The 21,917-nt window shown below is 43.9% G+C and overlaps 3 protein-coding genes across 6 annotated transcripts in view; 1 reads left to right on the top strand and 2 right to left on the bottom strand.

Annotated features, from left to right (window-relative positions):
- Positions 1–6,820, top strand: part of LOC128753716 (trinucleotide repeat-containing gene 6C protein-like) — a 34,619-nt gene extending 27,799 nt beyond the window's left edge. For both annotated transcript variants that reach the window (XM_053855700.1, XM_053855701.1), the window contains exon 21: positions 878–6,820. In XM_053855700.1, coding sequence (XP_053711675.1) covers positions 878–1,229 — 352 coding nt within the window. In that variant the 3' untranslated portion in view covers positions 1,230–6,820. The remainder of the gene's footprint in view (positions 1–877) is intronic.
- A 651-nt stretch (positions 6,821–7,471) lies between these two features.
- On the bottom strand, positions 7,472–14,697 carry LOC128754627 (uncharacterized). Its single transcript, XM_053857367.1, has 6 exons — positions 14,643–14,697; positions 13,178–13,293; positions 11,025–11,375; positions 9,090–9,452; positions 8,932–9,032; positions 7,472–8,391 (listed from the first exon to the last, which is right to left on the bottom strand). Exons 2-6 carry the CDS (start codon positions 13,230–13,232, stop codon positions 8,194–8,196), a joined length of 1,068 nt encoding a protein of 355 aa, XP_053713342.1. The 5' UTR covers positions 13,233–13,293; positions 14,643–14,697; the 3' UTR covers positions 7,472–8,193.
- A 1,186-nt stretch (positions 14,698–15,883) lies between these two features.
- On the bottom strand, positions 15,884–21,316 carry LOC128754626 (BUB3-interacting and GLEBS motif-containing protein ZNF207-like). Of its 3 annotated transcripts, XM_053857365.1 has the most exons (12): positions 21,159–21,316; positions 20,702–20,828; positions 20,490–20,628; positions 20,038–20,217; positions 19,868–19,943; positions 19,718–19,779; positions 19,450–19,586; positions 19,178–19,246; positions 17,871–18,110; positions 17,177–17,333; positions 16,437–16,613; positions 15,884–16,187 (listed from the first exon to the last, which is right to left on the bottom strand). In XM_053857365.1, exons 1-11 carry the CDS (start codon positions 21,197–21,199, stop codon positions 16,462–16,464), a joined length of 1,380 nt encoding a protein of 459 aa, XP_053713340.1. In that variant the 5' UTR covers positions 21,200–21,316; the 3' UTR covers positions 15,884–16,187; positions 16,437–16,461. The 3 variants fall into 3 exon arrangements, with proteins under 3 accessions (XP_053713340.1, XP_053713339.1, XP_053713341.1); XM_053857364.1 differs by having other exon boundaries at positions 15,884–16,613; XM_053857366.1 differs by lacking the exon at positions 19,178–19,246 and having other exon boundaries at positions 15,884–16,613.
- Positions 21,317–21,917: the final 601 nt, after the last annotated feature.

Here is a 21,917-nt window from a genome sequence, read left to right as displayed (position 1 = left end):
TCTCACCACTTAAAAAGATCCCTTCAAACCGAAGGAGCTCTGGAACTGACTTGAAACCAAGTGGGAGTATGAAGTGTGGATAGATTTCCTGGATACCAAAGTACTTTATTTAAAAATAATGTTGGATAGGACAACAGGGACATTTTAGTCACAAGGACTACTCTTCCGTTTGTTTACTTTCTTGCGTAGCACATGCTAGCAACCCAAATGGTCTACCATGTCCGACAACATGAACAATACAACATGTACAGGTGTTGGACAAAATAATGGAAATGCCTTAAGCTTTTTTAGCTTTAAGGTGTACAACAGTATGTTTTGTACAACAGTATGTTTTTATTTCTTGTTAACAAACAGTGGGCTAGCATCCTGGCTAACGTTAACATTGTCATACCTCTAGCAGATCTATCACCGCAACATAGCAGCGAAGCTGGCTTTGGCTCCGCCCATTTCTTCTCCGTTGGTTCACCAAACCAAGTGAGATTATCAGCGCCGACGCAAGGGGTTACAAAAACGGCATTTCCAAAACGTCTCCAACACTCGAAATGCAGGGAACAAAACACAGCACGGCAGCCAATGACATGTCGTCTATCACTTCACCTGGTTGTCAGAGGGCACTCCATACCATGTGCTAGGGTTAGGGTGAGAAATGGGACGCAGCCTATGTCTCTAAAATCCAGTCACAGTTTGACACAGCTTCTTCCTTCCTCTCTGACCTCTTCGACTCACTTCTACTTCTTCTGATATCGTTTTTTTTAAGAAGTGGAATTGCTCATTTTACGGCCAAAAGTATTTTAAAAGCCTCATTCATTTTGTGTAGTTTTCAGTATCTATTTCAATGTTTTCAAATGGAGGTTCCTGACTGCTGTCTTCTACGCAGGTGTGTGCTTGGAAACACCACCATCCTGGCGGAGTTTGCCGGCGAGGAGGAGGTGAACCGCTTCTTTGCACAAGGCCAGTCACTAGGGGCTAACACCACCACTAGCTGGCAGGCTAACCCAGGAGCCAATCAGAATCGGATGACGTCGCAGTCCCACTCCATTGGTCAGTGGAGCAGTGGCGGGGGTGGCAGCAGTGGCAAGTCCAGCGGAGGCGACCTGCTCTGGGGCGGGGTGCCCCAGTACTCAAGTCTGTGGGGGCCACCTGGTGGAGAAGATGCCCGGGTGGTTGGGAGCCCCACTCCCATCAACACCCTGCTGCCCGGAGACCTGCTGAGTGGGGAGTCCATGTAGGAGGACTCCCCTGAACGGCCTGCCCCCTAGTGGTCACGTAAGCCATGAAGGTTTGGGAGGCCACACACGTCAATGCAAACACGAGCAAATCCCAAGAAAATCATGTGGCGATAATCAGCATCAAGTAAACTTATGAACTGTGAGGCGTGAAACAGGACACTTCAGTTTCACTTCTGTCGTTGGGTGAAGCTAAAGACGAACCACAAAGTTACGTTTTCATCCCCTGTGGAGTTTTTCGAAGCAATCAACGCTGCCATCTGAGACTTCCCCCTTTTTCCAGAATCATCCGGACGCGAGACTCCGTACGACCATTCCCAGCATGCCCGCCGCCAATGAAGACCTTTACTAGTCTAGTGTTTGTGTTCTCAACGTTAGCCTTAAGTGCTCAGGCCTGGATCCCTCCCCGGCCTCCGACCTTTTTCTTTTTTTATCGTACCTGAAGAAAAACCTTCGCAGTTTGACCTCCAAGCGAGCAGTCAGTGCGGGGACAAGACCCCCCACGATCTCGACCAATCACCTGCGACACGTTCTTGTTTTCTCTTAAGGATCGATGCACTTGTTGAGTCCATGTTGTCCCTTTTTGTTAATGACAGCTTATAAGCTGAGAAGAAGTCCCCCCCCACCACTCCCCACGTCTCCGTCTCACACGTGAACGTGTGAGTGGCGGCAGCTAATCATCGACGTCTGCAGACCCTGGTCGACTTCAGTTTGGATCCAGTCGTCAACTGGTGCTTTATGGAATTTTCTAGACTTTCTTTTGATGAGAACACAGTTTTACCTTCAGCAAGAGGTGTACGTTGTGCAATACACACCGCCGACTGTCATACCTTCTCATCGATCCGGAGCTGGTTTAAGTGTGTTTGCTTTTGAACTGCAGCAAAAGACTTTCAAAAAACAAAACAAAAAAAAAAAAAAAGACTTGGATTTCCTTCGGGTCACCGATCCCTGTGAAAGTGTCGGGAGAGCCTCAGGCCCGCATGGATGGACCAGCCGGGCTCGCTCCCGCTCCGCCTTGCCCGACGGAGACTGAATTCACAGCCGGATGGGTCGGCTCCGGGGGTCCGGCACAAAACCAAATAGGAGGGTTTCTTAATTCCTAATGCAGTAGACGACCCAGCCAGCAGAGGAGACTTGTTCATTCATTCGATCAAAGCACTTAGAAAAAACAAAAACAAAAACAAAAAAACGCTTCAACTGCAATCAGATGAATCAAAACCAGAGCAGCAAAAAGACGTCAAGGAAGAGCTGCTCCTGTGCGTACTGTAACTGTGGATGGAAAAACCTTGTGGTAGCAGGATTTAGGGAAACTTGAACTTGGAAAAAGAACAAACTACAGACCATGATTTTTGAAATGGTCACTCTCACTCCAAATGTTTAGCCTTGCTCTCTCTCCAGAGGCGACGGACTTGAAACGTCTCTGCTCCCGGCCAGTCCGAGGCCAAGTGGAGGGAGGCGGGAGGCGGGGGAGGACGAGGACTGACCCCTCTGCTGTGGTCAGAACTTCTGGCGAGTCTGGCAATAACGCACCTCCACCACGGCTCTCGTCCTGCCCCCTCCTCCTCCTCGTCCTCCTCCCCTCTCTGACACAAAGATCACTTTAGCTGGAAATGTAATAGTCATATTTCTGGAGTTTTTGCCATTTCTGTTCCGTTGTGTTTTCGTCGACATGCAGTGGTCCACACACAACCGGCTGCTGAACGCGCGTCACTGTTCATATGCAGAAACACTTTGCTTCAAGGTGCCTCTGTATGTTCATCCTGTGTATTGAATGCAAAATACGGATCAATACTACGGACCGTTATTGATTGTCTCTTTGTTTTGACAGTATTCTGTTACGTGAAACGTGTAGTTATCATCCGGGAGGGGGGGTGTGTGTGTGTGTGTATGTCGCTTCAAGCTGCTCCGCCTGCCCCGCCCGCAGGCTGTCCCCTCTTGCCCTTCGCCCAGCTGCTACGCTAAAACCTTCTCCAGCACCAGACCCAGTAGCCCTCCCCTGCCCCTGCACCAACAGGCCCTTGTTACTGTTTCTATGCAATAGACGAGAGGCGGGGGCCCCCGACCGCACGCCAAAACCCGACCGGGCACAGAGGTCGCACTCCTGTCACAGCGCTTCAGAAAGGCGGCCGGGTTTTTCCCGCGTCGAGTCCGCACGCTTTACAAAAATACGGGCCTCGCGCTGCGGCGCTGAAGATTCAGCTTGATCTCAGGGTAAGAGAGTTGAGGACACCACATTCGAGATGCAGCTCTCCGTCTATCTGTCCTTTTACTGTGAGAATGTAGTCTTAGGTCCGAGCCGCGTGCGCACAGTGACCCGCATCTCGTCCCACGCAGATTATTAAACCTGTTAATAACCTCTTAGCTAAAAAAAAAAAAAAAGCTAAGACGGTCCTGCCAAATTTCAACCTCCCTTTAGCTCTCCAGCTGGATAAACCTCATCCAGCCTTTTCTGTGCACCGACTTCCTTTAGAAATTGACCCCCAGGATGAGCCTGTTCCTAGTTGTTGGAAGAATTTGCTCTCACTGTGTTCGCGTGGACTTGCCATTCAATTGAAGCCCAGCCGTGCGACGTTGTACTCTGACCTCACACCTCCACACTTAATCCGAACCGGACAGGAAGAGGCGGCCTGTTGCTCTGTGTGGAGTTATTCCATGTTCCAGTACCTCTTTATCGTGCCAATATCAAGATGCTGTGTGACTTTAAACTTACGGAGAAGCTTTGATGACCTTAGCGGGGGCACAGCGGGGGACAGGAGGGATCAAACCAATGGGCGGCAGTGTCACACCCTGAAAAATACAAACAAACAAAAAAAAAAAAACGACTTTTGTTTTTAGTGTCTTTGTGAAAGTGGGCGATTCCCCGAGTTAAGGAAGGAGAAGGAAAAAAAATTGAGTTGGGGGTTCCAGTTTGCTACAGTGCACAGTTAATGATGGGTAATCCCGGGTACATATTTTTTTAAAGCCAAAAATAAATCGCATTTTACGTCATTTTTATGAAGTTTGACATAAAAATAAATTTTAAAAAATGCTTAAAAAAATCTAAATGAGAAAAAAAAAAGATCTATAATATGTTTAAAGCTCTGCACTTCTAGCTGAAACGTCTCCTGGCGTTGGGATCTACTACCAGAGTAGGCCGGTGCCCGGGGTGCCTTTTTTCGTGGATGCTGTATTTATCTTGTTTTCTGTCGGTCTCCTGCTCAAAGCGGGGCTAAGTGAACTGTAACGTTTCCACAGACCCAAATGGCTTGGGCCCAGTGTGTCAGCGCTGCTCTGCATCGGGAGACGCATTTGAAGAGGTACAAAGTCTTAAAATATGAGATGAAGAAAAACAGGAAAAGGCTACCTTTCAGGACTCGGGTCCTGCAGCACACAAGCAAAAATCACGATTGCCTGTTTCTGTAACTGCCTTGATCCGAGCTCAGACAAAAACCCCATCGCCGAGGACCTCCCAGCATCCTGTACTCACTGGAGAACCCCGTCGGTGAACCGGGTTCTCATGCTGCACCAGCACGAGAGGTTCTCCTCTCCACAACTCTGTTCTAGATAGCAGTATAAGCAGAAGGTACGCGTCACACGTACCTACGCTGACATCACCTTCTGAAGTCCGACATTTCCGTTCTTGAAGGTCGAAGATGAGCAATATGAATTCCCCCCCCATCCCCGGACCCCCGCAAAATCGCAGCAAAATGAACGAGCTTTGTTGGGTCTAAACTTGATGCCAAACTTCTGCTCCGAAGTTGTTTATGCACATTCTGATCTTGGTGATTCGAACGAAGAGCCCAACCTGGTCTGATGCATATTTGAACAGAGCCGTTGGAATCGCGAACATATCAAAGTCAAACGTAATATTGAACTCCGATACTTGAATCATAGAGCGCCAATAATGTAATGTGAAGACTTTTTCTTGAGAATACAACGTGTATTGAGATACCAAGACTCAAAATATTTTGGGGGTTTAAAAGAGCGAATGTGTGTGTGTGTGTGCATGTGCGTGCGTTTGAATGTGTGCGCAAGAAACTGTCTATTTGTGTTTGGATCGTTATTATTATCTTCTAACGTTGCACTGAGTGTCTTTGACCCCTCGCTCAGCTAATCGTAGACACACAACACAGAGGGGGGACGGTGACAATTCATGTGTACATGTTTACTCAAGGATCTATCGCGTTTGTGTTTTCATCTTTAAAATGTTCATCTACCTTATAGTGGCTTTTATTGTGGAATAATCCCGTTAGCGGATGAGTATTGCACCGTTTTTGTTCAAAGAAAATGCAGAAAAAAAAAATAAAAATAATTGAAAATGTTTAAAAAAAAAAACTGAAAAAAAAGAAACTTTAAAAAAAATAACAAAAAATAAATAAACAAAAAAAACCTGACCTGTTGCCATAGTTAGCAGTAGAAGGACTAGTGATCCCTGTTAGCGTCATAAAAAGGGAGGTGAGTTCGACGCTCATGTCAGAGGTGCCTATATTTTCCTTTCCAGTTTTGCTGAAGCCACTTGTCGTTTACAAAAGAAAGCATTTCACTCAAAAAAACAAAGAAGTTTATTACGAGAATGTCGAGTAAAATCAAATCATCTACGGTCAAACAAGGACGTAAAGATCTTGCTAAGTGAAGACGTACGCTACTCTGGGATCGACTCGTCTTGTCTAATGTTGTGTTTCCTGTCAGCAGTTTTCTCACACTCTTGCACACTCATTGATAAAAGAGAACGGATTTTGTCTCAGGAAGGCCGGAGTTCCGCCATTTCTGTGAGGAATCGCGAAACACCTTCTGGATGTTTCTGAGAGGCGACAACTGAAAATGTTTGTAGCAAGTAACATACTGTATTTACCAAATAAGACTGAGAATCAACTTTGTAAAGAATAAAAATGTAAAAAAAAAAATGCTTTACATGGGAATAGAAATCGCTTCAAGAGTAGTTTTTCAGCGTTTAATTTGGTCCAGTGTTTTGTTTTCTGGAAGCACATCTCCGTGTCTGTTAGCATGTTTGGTAGCTTTTAGCAGGTGACGTGGAGGAACCAAGCTGGTTCTTTTGGGATCATGATCTATGCACAAGTGGGAGGGAGGAGTCCAAACAGAGGACTCTGAAGTCTGGGGTTCAGGGTTCTAGTGTTGTGTCATCTCTAGCTTGCCTTTTCTTTTCATTCTTACATTCGAGCAACATTCGGTGGCCATGCTGTGTAATCTCAACCAATGATCGCTTCACTTTCTGCTCAAGCACTGTGGGGACCGACCAAGAAAAAGCCCTCCACTCATACAGCTGTCTTTGGACAATGGTTTTCGGGGGAAGGGGGGGTGTTGTATCTGCCTTTTTCTTAACTTTGAAATAAACCTTAAAGAAAAAAAACGTCTGTAACTCATGAACAAAGTTGTGGCTTTTGATGTTGTTCTTTTTTTTTTTTCCTCCTAATAGAATGTGATGTTAAGAACATGCACCGAAAATGTTCCCGATATGAATTATGGCGCTTATTTCAGACGATATTAATAAAGTTACTCAATTTCTTGGCTGTTAACCACTGTCTTGTTCTTTTCTTCTAATCTCAAAATAAATGTTGGACCAAGAACGGGTGGAAATGAGGTCTGTTCCGCAAGAAATGTGGCTTAAAAAGAGGATTTTGTTGGGTTTAGCTATGCACATATTCACCGTGGCTTTGCTTCCATCAGATTTTGTTTTTTTTCAGTGTTGCATTCAGGTTTTCACAGAGATGTTCTCTTGATGCTTCGAAGAGTTCAACCAAAGCTTCTCCAGTAGTGATGGCCTGGTGAGGTTTCATGAAACGGTGTTCTCATTTTCCCAACCATGGGCCTCGGCCCTAGGGTTAAGAATCATTGTCTTTAGGGGCCACATTATATATTGTGACTGCCACAAGCCATCAGTAAAAGTATGAAAAGAGCAGTAAATTTATCTTAAATTTTGCAACTAAAATATTAAAAGAGGAGGATAGATAAGGAAAAAGTGTATTACCCTGTTATTATATGCTTAAAACATGTTATGTGATTCCATTTCATTTATAGATTTATTTATTCAATATTGATTTCAAAAAATTATTACAGTAAAAATGAAAACTTAAATGTTGATAGAAGTAGGTGAAGATAAACTATAAAAATATAAAATCTAATGAAAGATGGAAAAAAACATCTGTTTCTTTAGTGGTGTTGCTCTGACTTCAAGAGACTAAGGGCTGTACTTTGCCCATATCTGATACAGAATGTGAGCTGGGACAGAAAACAGACATGACTCCATTTCAGTTTCTTTATTCCAAAATCTTTCGGTTCATACATAACAGCGGCACTTCTGCAGACATAAATAGAGACCCAAGGGAGTACATTGAAACCCAACAGTTTTTATTCTTCTTCTTAAAAAAAAGGGTATAAAGAAACATAATATATACAACCCCGACAACATATCAATTGGCAGAAATCCTGGCTTCTCTTACCAAAATAAAGCCTTGTATCAGTTTAAGTGAACTTTATTTGTCATGAACTTGACCGTTTTTTTTCCCTCCATTTCCGTGTACTTTTTGGATGGAACTCTGACAAATGAAGTATCAAGAAGTTCTCTGAACTGATCACATCCCTAACAACAAGGGAGGCCTAAATCTTCAGCAGGAAGGAGCGCTTCTCATACCTCAGCCTCCATATCAAAGGTCACGACGGTGAGCTTTGGTGTCCTGCAGACGGATTCATCAAGAAGTTATTTGCCGAGACCTTCCATCTCAAGAGTCACACACATGAAGCCAGCATGACCTTGTTACGTACCAAGCAAATATAAATAAGTTTTGCAATGAAAATTTAATTTAACATTTGCATTTTAATGTGACTAAATCGGGGCCTTTCATTTGTATTCATCTTGACCTTGAAGAAAGGTCACAGTGCCGTGTTCAGCTTAAAGGAACGAAGCTGCAACAGAAAGGAAAACGTGATCGCACAGTTAAAAAAAAGGACGCGTGCGTGACATTTAATGCCTTCATTCTTTGGGCCGAAGGGCCCCACTCGGAGTTTCGTAGTGGTTTTCAAGGCGGGGACTCTTCACAGAGAAGTTCCTGTACTCACAACCATCCACTTCCTCCAGGTTTCGCAGTTTTCTGGCAGGGAGCTGCACCCCAACCATCTCCTCGTAGATGGCAGGCTGAGGGTGTGGCTGCTGTTTGCGGCGAATCTTCACCTTCAAAGAAAAACAAATCAGTGAAGTTCCTGTGTCAGTCGGAAAAAATATACGGCACGCATAAGGTGTAAACGCGGCTTTTGTCTTTCAAAAAAACAACTTATGAAACTTGTGGTTTCTTCTGAAAGACTGCAGCTGTTGGACTCACACGCTGCTGACAAAAACTGAATCAAATAGAAGAATAACTGAAAAGGGGTCACCAACATGGTGGCCGCCTGTTACAAAAGTTGTGGTAATAATTTAAATTTCCATGTAATAACCATCTTATTGCGTTTGGTTTTCAGGTCACACAGTGCCAAGGTTGGTGAGCGCTGACCTAAAATAAAGTCAGTCACATGAGATCAGTCCACCCAGGACTGAATGCTCCACGTGGTTCCATTTTAAATTCCCCTCTAAAACGAACAAGGACGCAGGGGAAGTTCAGGCTGGATGATGAGATGGGTTCAGGTCAAGCCACTGAAGAGTTTTGGACCAGTTTAAGGTCCAGACAAGTGCATGTGTATGTTGTCCGAGCGAGACTTCTTTCTTGACTCGACTCACTTGGCAAACAAACAGGAGGCCGAGCAGCAGAACGAGGATGACCACCGCCGAGCAGACGACGAAGAGCAGCGTGGTGTAACCAGAGCAGCTGCACACCCCACCTGAGGGAGACATGTTAAAGAAGTGCACTGCCACTGGAACAGAACCGTCAGACCCACCTTGCACTGAAACGAAGACCACTTTCCTCCCCAGTCGGGTGATGCTGTCGGCCTTGCCCTGCTGTGTGAACTGGCAGCTGTAGCGGCCACTGTCCTCCGGCTGCATCTGCAGCAGGGTCAGGTTGTAGGTGAGACCGTGGGGACCCGGCACTGACGACAGGCGCACCCTGTCGGGGGGCAGGAGGCTCTCTGAGGTGCCGCTGTAGTGGCGCTGGGAGTGGTACAGAAGCTCCACGCCGTTGCGGCCCCTCTGGCGCTTGAGCGTCACCCCCTCCACGGCTCCATGAGGACTGACGCAGGGGATCTCAGCCGAGTCCCCGGCACACACATCCACCCACTCCACATCATGAGAGGCGGGACTGTCTGCAGGAGGGAGAGCAGGTGGGGGACATTCAGAACATGGCTCTGGAACATATTGCATGATCGAGTGACAAAACCATTCTGAAAAACTGTGATAATCTCTGGTGGTTATTTGGTGTCCCTGAAGACAGCATCTCTCTTCTCAGGCCTGATAGAAAGAGGATGTTGCCTATGTTTCTCATGCAATGTGTGTTCGAGTGTGAACCACAGACAAACAAGTCACATCACTTCTCATGTCAGCTTATCTGACAAACAACATCCGTGACCGAACGCGGGCCCCTCACCACAGACCTTCAGGCCAACACTAAAGAGCATAGTTTCTGTGAAGCACTTTGTTCTAGCAAAATTTACGCACTAGGCTTCTGGGTTGTTCAGTCCAGATGGGACTGACTTTTGGGTGTGAGCAAAGGTGAGTGTGCCGTCAGGGGAGGTCGCCTCAAACAACACTGCACAAACCCACATTTACCCAACACTTTCGTGCAGTTTAGAAGCGCAAAAACATCCGTTAATATTAACACTCCACCTCAAACTAACTGGATTTGAAACTTCACAAATTCACATCCGTGTACATATGATGAGAGTAAAACAAAAACATTGAAAGATTGCATTTGACCCAAACTTAAACTTTCAACTTCCAAACATTTAATATGAAGTTAACGTTCGAGTGAAGTTGCCACAAGATGGCCGACTCTCCCGTACACAAGAGACCTGCCTTGCTAACTCCTGTTGTTTCCTGCCATTGGTGCATGTAGACCAATCTAGCTGCACGGCGCTACTGTCCCCTGCTATACTACTGCTACTATATATATATATATATATATATATATATATATATATATATATATATATATATATATATATATAGATATATAGATATATAGATAGATAGATAGATAGAGAGAGAGAGAGAGCTTTAGTTTAAATAAGGTGATATAAAAACTTGCCATATCAAACTGATGCAAAACAAACAATATTTTGTTGTTTAAATGTACATATGGCTCCATCATTTGATTCAGTGATATACCAAATTCATTCAAATAGAAAAATGTGGCTCCTTGCGGCAAATATTCTTGTACCATTTAACTGCGATTAATTGAGATTAAATAATCACAAATAGTCGAATTAACTACATTTATTTTTTTCAGTCGAATCTCACCCCTAATATACTGTATATATAGTTGTGTAAATAAGATAAATGTTGGGCCAAATATATGGAGAAAATACTGAATGTTGGTGTAATTCTCTTTGTATTCTGGCTGATAATGATCACAATACTAATATCAAGTATTGACTCAAGATACCACAAGAGGCGCTTAAGAATAAAGGACGCTTTAATAGAATATAGAGCAGGACTGGCTGAAATAGCTATTTGAAATAATGATATAAACAGTCGGTCTGGTTCAAAGGAGGCTGTATGTTTGCAACAATGATATGAGGGTGTCACTCCTAAAGATGAGTGAAAATGCAATCTCAGCATGTTTTCACTGGCTGGCAAAGCATTGCGCCACGTCAGCGGTTATGAGCGTGACCTCTGGCACTGAGACAGCCACAGCTCTCCCTGGTGAAGACACTCACTCGCGCTGGTGAGCAGGAAGAAGTCGTCCACCCCGGGCACCAGGTCGTCTTCAGACGAGAGGTTCGCCACCACAAACTCGCAGCGGTAGCGGTCCGTGTCGTCGAGCCTCAGCTCAGAGATGGTCACGTTGACAGAGCGGGTGCTGGGGTCCCCGCTGGCACTCACGCGGCTGGAGTCGCCCTCGTCCACGCTGAAGTCCGTGTCGGTGTATTTGAAGAAGAACTGGCCGGGCCGCAGCCAGGTGCGCCGGAGCTTGACTGCAGAGGGACTGCGGGTGTCGCGCGCCACCACGCAGGGCAGCGTCACGGAGCCCCCGACTGTCACTTCGATGAACCGCGTCGCGCTCCACGCTGAGGACAAGAGTGTTGAAGTTGAAAGAAAAAGGAGAAAACTCTCTGCCTGGAAAAATCTATGACTTAAACAATGATTTCACAGAAACCTCACATAAGTTTTGAATCTGAAGGCGCCGTGAAAATGAGGACACTGTTTCATGAAGCCTCATTACTACTTTCCAGCAAAAGAATAAATCCAAATTATCAAAAAAAAAAAAAAAAATCCATATTTTATTTTGAAATTCAACCCTTTTTTTCACCCAACAAGTACATCAATATGACTCAGTTTGTCTGAATAGTTCATGAAAGACTCACAGCTGGTGTGACGAACCGATAACTTGAGTCATAAAAAAAGAAAAATGCATTTAATAACCCTAATGTTAGATAAGCAGCAGAGCACTGACTCGTGTGTGTAGCCACAGAGTGTTTTGCCTGCAGGCATTTATAATTAAAAAAAAAAAAATAGAAGTGATGCAGCAAGAGTTAAGAGTGTGAAGACAGGCCCAAGTCAAGATGACCTCCGCACCAGGCTCACACTGTCTGGGTGGAACTATTGGCGGGCAGACTTCCACTCTGAATGCTGGTGAGAAGTTGGGGACGCTCCACTACTCATGCACATGTTCACACTGAGGGACAGTTAGGAGTGTGACATCCGACTGCTTATCAACTAAAACACATAAGAACCAACTGATATTGTCACATGCTTGTAACTATATTAAAACTGTGGCGAGGTCATCGTGCTCATGTGACTCAACTTGTCGGTGGAGGCATGTCTCCGTGGGGTCTTAAAGGACTCACAAGGAAAAACAAGCACAGAAACATGAGCACTTGAAATATGGAATCTGGATTTCAATTTTAAGAGAATTTGAAACGGCCATTAAACTAAATTTGAGGTCAATATTTAGTCAATGAAAGGTCAAAAATTAGTCCAATATTTCGACTCGATGAAGTTTTGTCTTATTGCACTTCTGTTTCGGAAGCGCTTCTGAAACAGCAGCACTTCCTCTGGAGACACCGAAAACAATTGCATGTGAGGAAAGTGTTGCTTCATAAATCTCATCCACCAAACATTTCCACTCTCAGTTTGCTGTGGTCCCGACATGGAAATAGGTAGGAGGAGGAGGAGGTGGCCATGTTTGTCATGAGAGGAGCAGCAACTTGAGGGGTTGTCAACGAAATTGTACAATAAAAGCCTGAAGTGATTGGGATGCTAATTTGTAAAGACAATAAGTAATATTAATATGAAAAATAAATGGTGAAATAAATAAATAAATAGGAACATTTATTTTCAAAGGAAAGATCAAAGGCACAACATAATAGATATAAAAAAAGAAATTCACTGTATACAATTCATGTGATTTTAGGATTTTAGGCACCTTTGTCTAGTTTTCTTAACATCTTTCTTTCTTTTGAGCATCAACGCATGCAAGTATTTCTTTTTAAAAGTACACAATTAAACACGTAGATATAACTGCACCTGCTTTAGAGCAGAACATTATGCAGCACAATAATTTAAAGAGTTAGTGTGTGTAGTTATTGACATGTGCAGGGGGAAAGGTCCAATTACAAGACAGTTTAATGTGTAATGAATACTGTACTCTCAGTAAAATAAATGTGAATTATCAGGAAACAGAAAAAGTCATTCATTTTTACTGATAGTACAGTATTCATATATATATGTATAGTCTTTTTTTTTCACATTTTACGGCTTCAATAGTTTTACTTCCCTCTTGTAAACACATCATTTTGTAAGTGAATCTAAAGTCAGTCAAGTAATAATAGGCATGTGATCTAGCTATAAAACAAAATATGAATCTCACCACAGCCATTGAGCGCAGCCAACACAATCCATAGACCAATGAGGTGCTTCATCATCACCGCGGTCGTGAGAAGAATCACCAGAGCGCAGAAGCAACAGCTGGACGTCTTACACTAACTGGAAATGAAAAAGAGAACGAGCTCAGAGCTCCTCCTTCTGTCTGCGAGCAAGACGAAGCCGCAAGGATGAAAAACTCCTTCAGAGGGAAGTTGCTGAAATGAGAAGAGAGAATCCAGCCGCAGTTCTGTTTCCGCATCACCATCATGTGTCAAATAAGATGAGGATATGGTTTTCCTCACAGGAAGTATTTTTTCGTGTGTTGGGTTGACTGTCTTCACTGTGACACACAGGAAGTAAATACATGGTGAGAATTAGAGTCATCTCTTTATACTCACCTTTCATTGTTTGAAAGGTTCATCTCTCCTCTTGGACAAGGCTTTTTTTTTTTTAGATCAGATTGTTCATATTTGAAGATTTCATTGGTGTTATTTAGATACTTCTATAAATGATCACTGCTTAGGAAAGAGTCCTCAGAACTGGTCACACCAAACAATACTATTATATGCAATTGCTTGAAACAGGCCATGTCTAAACTGGTTAAATAGTCTCAATGTTGCACTGCACTATGGGGCTTGAAAGAGTGCGTCCACCGCTATTCTATGCGGCGATCATTTAAAAGAAATGAAGAAAAAAAAAACCCTATTATCCAAAATCCATAACTTAATGTTGGAATTAAAAAAAAAACCAAACACTATTAACTATCTGAACCACCAACTCCTCCACTCAATATTGAGCTGCATGCAGTATATATATATATATATATATGTATATATATATATATATATATATACACTGTATATGATACTGAAGAGGGGAAATGAAGAGCTCCGAGTGACAGGACGGCTTTTAAAACAATATTAATATGAGCAATTATCAGCTTGCTTTCCCAGTGTTGCTGAACACTTTACATATTAATGGGGAGAAGTTAGTGGGAGATATTACGTTGTTTATTTTTCACCTGATCTGCAAAAGCCTTCTTAATAAACTCACTTAAATAAACAGGAAGAGGCCAGAGATGAGGCAAAAACATCTTTATTCAACAGACATGTCAGCTCAACGTATCATATGTGACTCGAGTCCACAGAAAAAGGTGCAATCGCGTTCTAGATTTAAGTGTGTGGTGAGTTATACTGTCACAGTTCTGAAAACCACACAACAGGTGACCACAGTTTTGTCTTCATGAGCACTGGCCCGTGAAAGCCAGATGAAGGCAGAGTGCAGAACCGTGCCTCGCCTACGGTCGACTCACCTCAGATGCTCGGACCTTACCTTGAAATCCATGAGCTCTAAGATTATTGAGGATTTTGCACGTCAGCCCAAACTTATTTGTTACACAACCGCACATGCAAATAGTTTCCACGTCACCCGAATAATTCGGAAGACTAAAATGAACATCGGGTACTTACTGAGGTTAACTGACCTGTCATGCCAGCTGAGTGGGTTAAAGGCTGACAGCTGATAGTCTACAGACAAAAACAAATACACAGCAGTGAGTCATACGGACAGTAAACAGGAAATCATCTGAACACGTGTTGCCATTGCTGTGTGACCCAGAGACTTTGACACCGTTGTGACCGTTCAGCACTGAGGGTCATTTTAGGACCAGGTATGTTGACGTGGACCAAGTGTCATGTCATTTATTAACACTCTATATATTAATAAAAAAAAGTGTGGCATTAAATTTTCAATTCAACCCCCAAAAAAACATTTTGCGTTGTTTTTTCAATAGGTTAGGTCTGCAGCACCGAGACCCTGCCTGAGGGCCCAAGCTTGCCATCTCACTGGGTCTTGAACCCATCTTCTCCCACACAGATGATCATAGCCATCAGAACTCTGACCATCAATTTCTTTTGTTTGTATGCCTTTATTGAACCACAAAACATCCCACACCACAGCTTGAAGTGAAGGATGGGCCCCATGAAATGACATGCTCAAGCCAGAGTGGCGATATAGCATCTCTCCATCACTTTGGTCAGCTGTCTCCTCCCGTTTCCTCACACAGGAAAACAGACAGCAACCATCTAAAAGGAACCACCTGTCAGACTGGACCTATTCTTCAGCGTTGTATGGATGTTGGCAATGAAAAGCTAAAGTAAGTAGGTGCAGAGAGCGAAGGCAACATGCTCTTCTGGAGAGACAAACCTCATGAGGCAGGAACTCTGAGGTTCAGGGTCATCAATTTTAACAAACAACTCAACAGTGGTTGATGAATATGTTCATCATGAGTGTAGCTGAATGACTACATTGCTACACAAGTGGAGAGGCGGATGTCAACAGTCATGGACCTAAGCTTCCCGCTGCCCCTGATGATACTTGAACATGTCGCTGTGTAGTAGACCCGAGTTCGACGTCTGATCACTCAACAATTCCAGAGCACAGTATCTGGCCACCTGAGCTGTAAGCTCAGCTTTAGCTTGGGAACTAGAACAGCAAGAGCAGCAGATGTTGCTTGCCACCAATGTTAAGGTCATGAAGTGCAGGCTAAAATCAGATGCTGCACTCCAAGATTACAATGTTCTGTAAATAAAGGCACAAACCACTTCTATTCAAGACAGTGGGTGAGACGTGATGAATGAGATGCCAGGAAATGCAAAGTGGGTACAAACCTTCATCACTCACCTTCAAACACCCCAGGAAAAACCAGCAGTGGATTTCAAGATGGATTTTATTACAACAGATTCATAAAACATTACAAAGGATGCACACAGTAACCTGTCTGAGTGGAAATCTTCAAACAAACTTGATAGAAGCGTAAACTGAGTGACTTGTAGCAAATGCAGCACGACTAAGCTGGAATCATCTCAGAGACCCTCACCAACCAAGGTTGGGGACGCAAGTCCAACAGCACCTAAACATGCTGTGAGGGGCTCAATCGAGCAGAGAAAGGATCAAAAGTTTACAAGATGAACTTGCCTTTGTAAGGGGTTGGAACGTTCATGTAACTCCAGGAGCTTCAAAAGAAACATAATTTCAACACATTTACAGAAACCTGAGTGGAACCTATGGGGGGAAAAAAATTACATCCGCACACGTAAGCAAGAAAAACAGCTTCAAGAACTTGTGTGGTGTTGTCCAAAAATGTCCATGTGTTTTAATGAATATTTACTCTCCATCGCCACTGGTCTTAGCTCTGGTCTGCCATTAGCTAGCAGCTAGCATTCAATTAGCACAAGGATGAGAGAAAGGTGTTAACCTCAAACCTAATATGATGGCTGCGATGCTGGCTCAGTAGCGTCCGGCAGGAGACATAACAGGCGGCCTCATGCCCATAGGGGGTCCTCCCTGGAATGGAGGGACCATAGGAGGACCCTGTCCAAAAGGAGGCATCCCTCCCGGCATGTAGCCAGGCATGCCTTGTGGAGGAGCACCGAACTGGCCTGCAGAGGGAACGCAATTCACAAGTCAGTGGAAAAACTACAACGCCATGATATTGGTTTAGCAGACGCGCTGCGCCACTGAGTGTGGGTCGATCGCAACAGTGATCAATAAACCAGGAGACTCCACAATAGCAGCAGTTTCACTGTCTGGGTTCCATCTGCCACAGGGCTTTGAGAATGGGAGAGAGCACCCGAGTTGGTCAAACTTTATTGATGCAGGGGAAACAGTGGAGTGGTTCAGACAAAGCTCAAGTAGATCTTGAGAGAGAAGCATTGCTACTTTCAGATATTACTGCGACTGTCTTCCTTCAGATTTTATTTTGAGGATGTATGAGATGCTGTGAGGAGCACGGATCCTTGTGTCTCCTTATGACAGATGTACAGAAGACATTGGGTTAATATCTCCAAGGTCAACCACTGTAATGTGAGGGAAATACTTTTTGGGAGACAATGGTCAAGACGGGCCCTTGACAGCACAGCAGGAAACACGTCACGTTACAATACATTCGTTTTTTTAATCTAAACGTCCCCAGTTCAAATCCTACATGAACGTAGTATCTTACCATGCATCTGATGCCTCATGCCTGGCTGCTGTGTGGGCAAGCCTGGCTGTGGAGCCATCATTGTGCCCACAGCCGCCACAGGGGGGGCAGCTACGTGGGCCTGGCCCAGTCTGGGGACCAGACGTTGGTACCGAGGGAGTTGTGCTCGCATTTCTTCCTGTTGACAAGGACACAACAGTTCTTGGTAAGATGTGGAGATCACCACACGACAAGTCAATTGCATTTCACCACGATTACTTAGAGAACAGAACAAGTTTGTTCGGCAACAGAGAATTAGATTTCAACCCTTTGGGCGCCAAAGTCACAAAACTGACAGGTAGCGCCGCTGCTTTTATACTAGTCCAGCGGCAAATACGGAGCCAGGCGTGGCTACCAATTTACACATGTAACGTCTGAGTACTTTGGACAGCAGGTCTATATTGCAGTTTGATAAACATCTGTAAAAGTTATGCAATACAATGGCTGCTGCCAGGTGACACAATAAACCGATTACATGAGTGAGTTCACTCAAACCAGTTTCAAGCTACAGCCGTTTGAAATGGCAATAAAGTTAAAGATTTCATTGAAAACACTCTGGCACCCAAAGGGTAAAGCAGGCCTGAAGTTGAATATATAACCATAAAAACTGCAGATTAGTACTCCTCAGTCATTACTTACTGTGAAAATGGCAAAATAAAAAGGCAGAGCAACTTACCAGTGAGATATCCTCATCAGGGTGGATCAACTTACTAGTTGCACTCGTGGTGGTGAGGGTGGCAGGTTTACTGGTCACTGTGGCCGGGGGCTTAGCCACAGTACTGCTAGAGGGGTTAGAAGAAGCGGAAGAAGAGACAGAGGGCTGGGTGTACGCAGGGAATGTCGCTTTGGGTGCATCAGAGGCAGCAGGGGTGGTGAAGGAGTTTGTAGCTGCAGCTCCGGCGGTGCTCTGCTGGGCCTATACAAACACAAATCCAGAACACAGTTACAAAGTGCGATGGCTAAAGTATGAAGAAATAACCTGATAGAAACATAGTTTAACACACCCTATTCGCACTGGATTACATCTATGCTTAGCATCGTGTTGGCATGCAAATATTCCTGTGCGAAACTGCTGACGGGACACAATGACCACCTGCTGGATATGGTGGGAGTCCCGCCTTGGATGGAAAAAGATGATTTGTCCAGGTATTGGGTCTTATAGAGAATGAAAATCGGTAATGTGCAAATTTGGCTGCAAATTGCACTTATTTCTGCCAAAACAGACAAGCGGTAAAGTAATGATAAAGCTATGTGAATGGAGACCTTTGCTTTTCAGTAATCTCCCGCCAGTTTCTCTGTAAATACTTGAAGATCATGATAGTTGTACTAGAAGTTTCATCGCTTTCTGCAGTGCTGAAAATAAAATACCAGCGAGACGTGAATCAGCATGTGTCCAGGGACAGAGGTAAGACACAACCTTTGCCGTGGTCACTGTTCTGTTTACCTTACACAGGTATGTCTGGGGATTAACGTGAATCTACTTTGCTGTCAAATTGCCTAAAAACTGACCAGTGCAAATAGGGATCAATTTACCAAACACTTAACGCCACTTGGAAAAGTAAATTGAGGGTACAGCACAACGGCAAACTGGAATAACATGGTAGAAAAGAACCATTGAGCTTTACACCGCCACAGAAAAGAGTCAGTTGAGCATTGTTTATGCAAACGTGGTGCAAGAAGCCATCTAAAAAGCATGATTTGAGTTAGAAAATCATGAAAGAAAATAAAACATGCCTCTTTTAAAATATTTTAAGAGGATTGCCTATGACATCAATCATCTTCGCCTACTTCATTATATTCTTCTTACCATCATGCATAGAAAAATGTTTGCAGAAAGCCAATATGGTACACGAAGATGGTTGCCTCTTGCTAGCACACGTAAATTAACAATTGCAAGGACACGCAGTCGCTAACAGAGACAAAATGAGTTGAATTCTGAGCAACATGCAGCTGCCACAGTCAACGCCCAGCCTGTATGCATACTTGTGATGTGTTAAGAAAGTCAGCAGGTGGGGAGGAAACCTCTGCTGTGTTTTTACCACCAGCGCCCATCTGCAGCATGGTCAGAGGAAATGTAAGAATATTAAAACTGAGAACCTTGAGAAAAGGAAGCATGTTAATTTACAAATTCCGGTTCTAACCGTTTTAGGACACAACATTAGATAGCAAAAGCTTACATGTAAAACTGGGGCTGCAACAGTTTTTGGGACAAAAAAAAGTATGACAATGCATATTCAACTCCTTATGTCACATACCTGTACTGCACTTGGGAACAGAGGTTTTGTGACTGCAGGCTGAGCTGCAGGTGCTGCTGGCCGGGGTATCGCTGCTGCAGCAGTAACTGGTGCCATATGGGGCATCCCTGGCCGCGGGGCCATGTGAGGCGGCATACCTGTGTTTAGAACAGTCAGCTCAAATAGAAGTCCAAAACATCTCACCACATTTAACCTAAATCAAGAACTTGACAAAATAAAACATGATCATTTAGGAAAAAAATAAAAGAATCTAAAAAGCACCACTCACCCGGAGGTATGCCGGGCATTCCAGGCATCATGGGAGGCATCATGCCACCCATTGGCATCATTCTAGAAAGAGGAGCGTTGCAATTACATTTTGTAAATAGTACTTTGCCTTTTAAGGTTACACCAGATAGATCACTGCACCAAAACCTACCCTGGTGGCATCCCATGCATGCCAGGTGGCATGCCATGCATCATGGGAGGAACTCCTGGCATCATTGGAGGCATACCTGTAGCAATAAATCAGCTTAGTAATGAACTATGAACATCAATACGTGACTGTGAATAAAGCTAAAAACTTTTAAAACAGGTCACACTGAATACCTTGATAGCCAACGTGAGGCATTCCGGGTGTGCCAGCCACAGGAGGCATTCCAGGTTGAGTCATTGGAGCAGCATATCCGGTCTGCGGGGGCACTCCAGGCGTCTGCTGAGCTGACGGCCCCGCTTCGTCATCGTCGTCGTCTTCATCAGAGTCATCTTGATTCTTTTTCTTTTGACTCTCTGGAATGCAAAATGTAAATTACTGGTTGCCAACTCCATTTATTTTGTATATTAACTATATTAATATCTATTCAGCTGTCTCAGGAAGATTTCCAAATCATCCTTATCACCAAAGATTATGACCTTTAAACCAATTCTTTAAACCATCGTTCAATAACATACAGAGGAGTGAATAAGACTCATGTTGACGCATGCCGGTGAGTTTGAACAACATTTCTTTAGCAACATTTAAAAGTTAAATATTAAGGGAGACACCATCAATGCACACCAACCTTGTGACTTTTGTTCTATTGTACGCCTCCTTTCTTGCATGTCTTTTTCAGGGATCCCCTCCATGCCATAGATCTCTAACTCGATGTCTGTTCTCCCAGGGATTGCATTTGGAACACTGTCAATAGTCTCTTTATGCACCTAAAAACAGTAGTACAATGATGAAGCGTAATGCTGCAAACAGAAACCCAGGCTGTGCAAACTTCCAATTTACCTGCATGCAGTGAATAGCTAGGCCTGGACCAGTGTACAGCTTTTTGTGGCAAATGTGACATTTAAAATGTTTTGCTTTCTGGTGCTGAATGAGGATCTTCTCGTCGTCGAAATCTCGATTACAGTACCTGCACAGAGACGTTAAGGAACGTGGGGAAAACGAAGTTCCGCGCTAGAATAGCATCGTGTTCTGGAGGCAACGACAATAGCTCGGACCACAACTCTTTAAAGTCAAAACGGCAACAGAATAACTCTATAAAGAGACCATGAACCCTGAAACCCGAACACGCATATTACTAGCAACGAGGGGTGGAAACACAATCGACAAACGACTCGGTTTACGCGAGTTTTAACGCAGCATGAGTCAACTGCTAAGCTAACGGTAGCCGCTAAGCCAAGCACGGGCCTACTGGTTATTGTTCGTGAGCTCTCGAAGTTCAATGGACCGAAAAGGATACCAACACCAGGGTTTCAGCTGCTTCTTCTTCTTTCGACCCATGTTTACCTAATAAAAGTGAAAAAGCAAGTCCCAGATGTCTAGATTCTTATTATCTGTATGACAACAGCATGCTTCAGAGCCGCCGAAAATGGCGCTTTGTCTGAGACAGTAGCGGAACCGAACTGAACGGGAAGTGTAACAAGCTACGTCATCACGTAGCCCAACGCGTACCCGGCTTGAAATACAATTGAATCATATTCTATTTTGTATTATTATACCCTTTTGGGTTATTTAAACGGTTATAAAATTATTATTATAACATTCGAGGAAACCGTGTAGTAAAATGTGTAAATAATATCTCCATAAAAATGGCTATGTGTTCTCATGAAATGAAACAGTATGTACGTTTTTGCGCTGTTTTTCTTTCTCAATGTATGTCACCATACTCAACCGTTGCATCCTAATTGTTTCCCATTTACATTACTGCAGCTGTTTAACCATAATATTTCAACCACTCTCACCCAGTGCTGTGCTCGCCGTGTTGGTCTATTGAATGTCCACTGGATGGAGACAGCACACCAAAAATATCTCTCTCCACGTCGACGTTACTTACCCGAAACCAACCGCATGAGCTCTCGACTTAGCATCTGCACACAGTCGCTACTCTGTTTAGTTCATTACAAAGCACTTCAAAACTGCATCCGACTTTCCTCAAACACACAGAGGGCTCAACACAGCAACACAAAACAAGCCACTTCTGTATAAAAATGTTTAATCC

This window comes from Synchiropus splendidus, chromosome 2, assembly GCF_027744825.2.
Source record: "Synchiropus splendidus isolate RoL2022-P1 chromosome 2, RoL_Sspl_1.0, whole genome shotgun sequence".
Classification (NCBI taxonomy): domain Eukaryota; kingdom Metazoa; phylum Chordata; class Actinopteri; order Syngnathiformes; family Callionymidae; genus Synchiropus; species Synchiropus splendidus.
The sequence above is the reverse complement of the archived record's forward strand: the minus strand, read 5'-3'. Positions and strand labels throughout refer to the sequence as shown.

Bases quoted from the DNA above. Each gene is read 5' to 3' on its own strand.
- LOC128754627 (XM_053857367.1), bottom strand. From the start codon at position 13,232: ATGATGAAGCACCTCATTGGTCTATGGATTGTGTTGGCTGCGCTCAAT. The intron at 11,376-13,177 runs GTGAGATTCATA...TCTTGTCCTCAG, and splicing joins GGCTGCGCTCAATGGCTGTG to CGTGGAGCGCGACGCGGTTC. The intron at 9,453-11,024 runs GTGAGTGTCTTC...TCCCTCCTGCAG, and splicing joins CTTCCTGCTCACCAGCGCGA to ACAGTCCCGCCTCTCATGAT.
- LOC128754626 (XM_053857364.1), bottom strand. From the start codon at position 21,199: ATGGGTCGAAAGAAGAAGAAGCAGCTGAAACCCTGGTGTTG. The intron at 20,629-20,701 runs GTAAATTGGAAG...TACTGTTTTTAG, and splicing joins TAGCTATTCACTGCATGCAG to GTGCATAAAGAGACTATTGA. The intron at 19,944-20,037 runs GTATTCAGTGTG...TTATTGCTACAG, and splicing joins GCCTCACGTTGGCTATCAAG to GTATGCCTCCAATGATGCCA.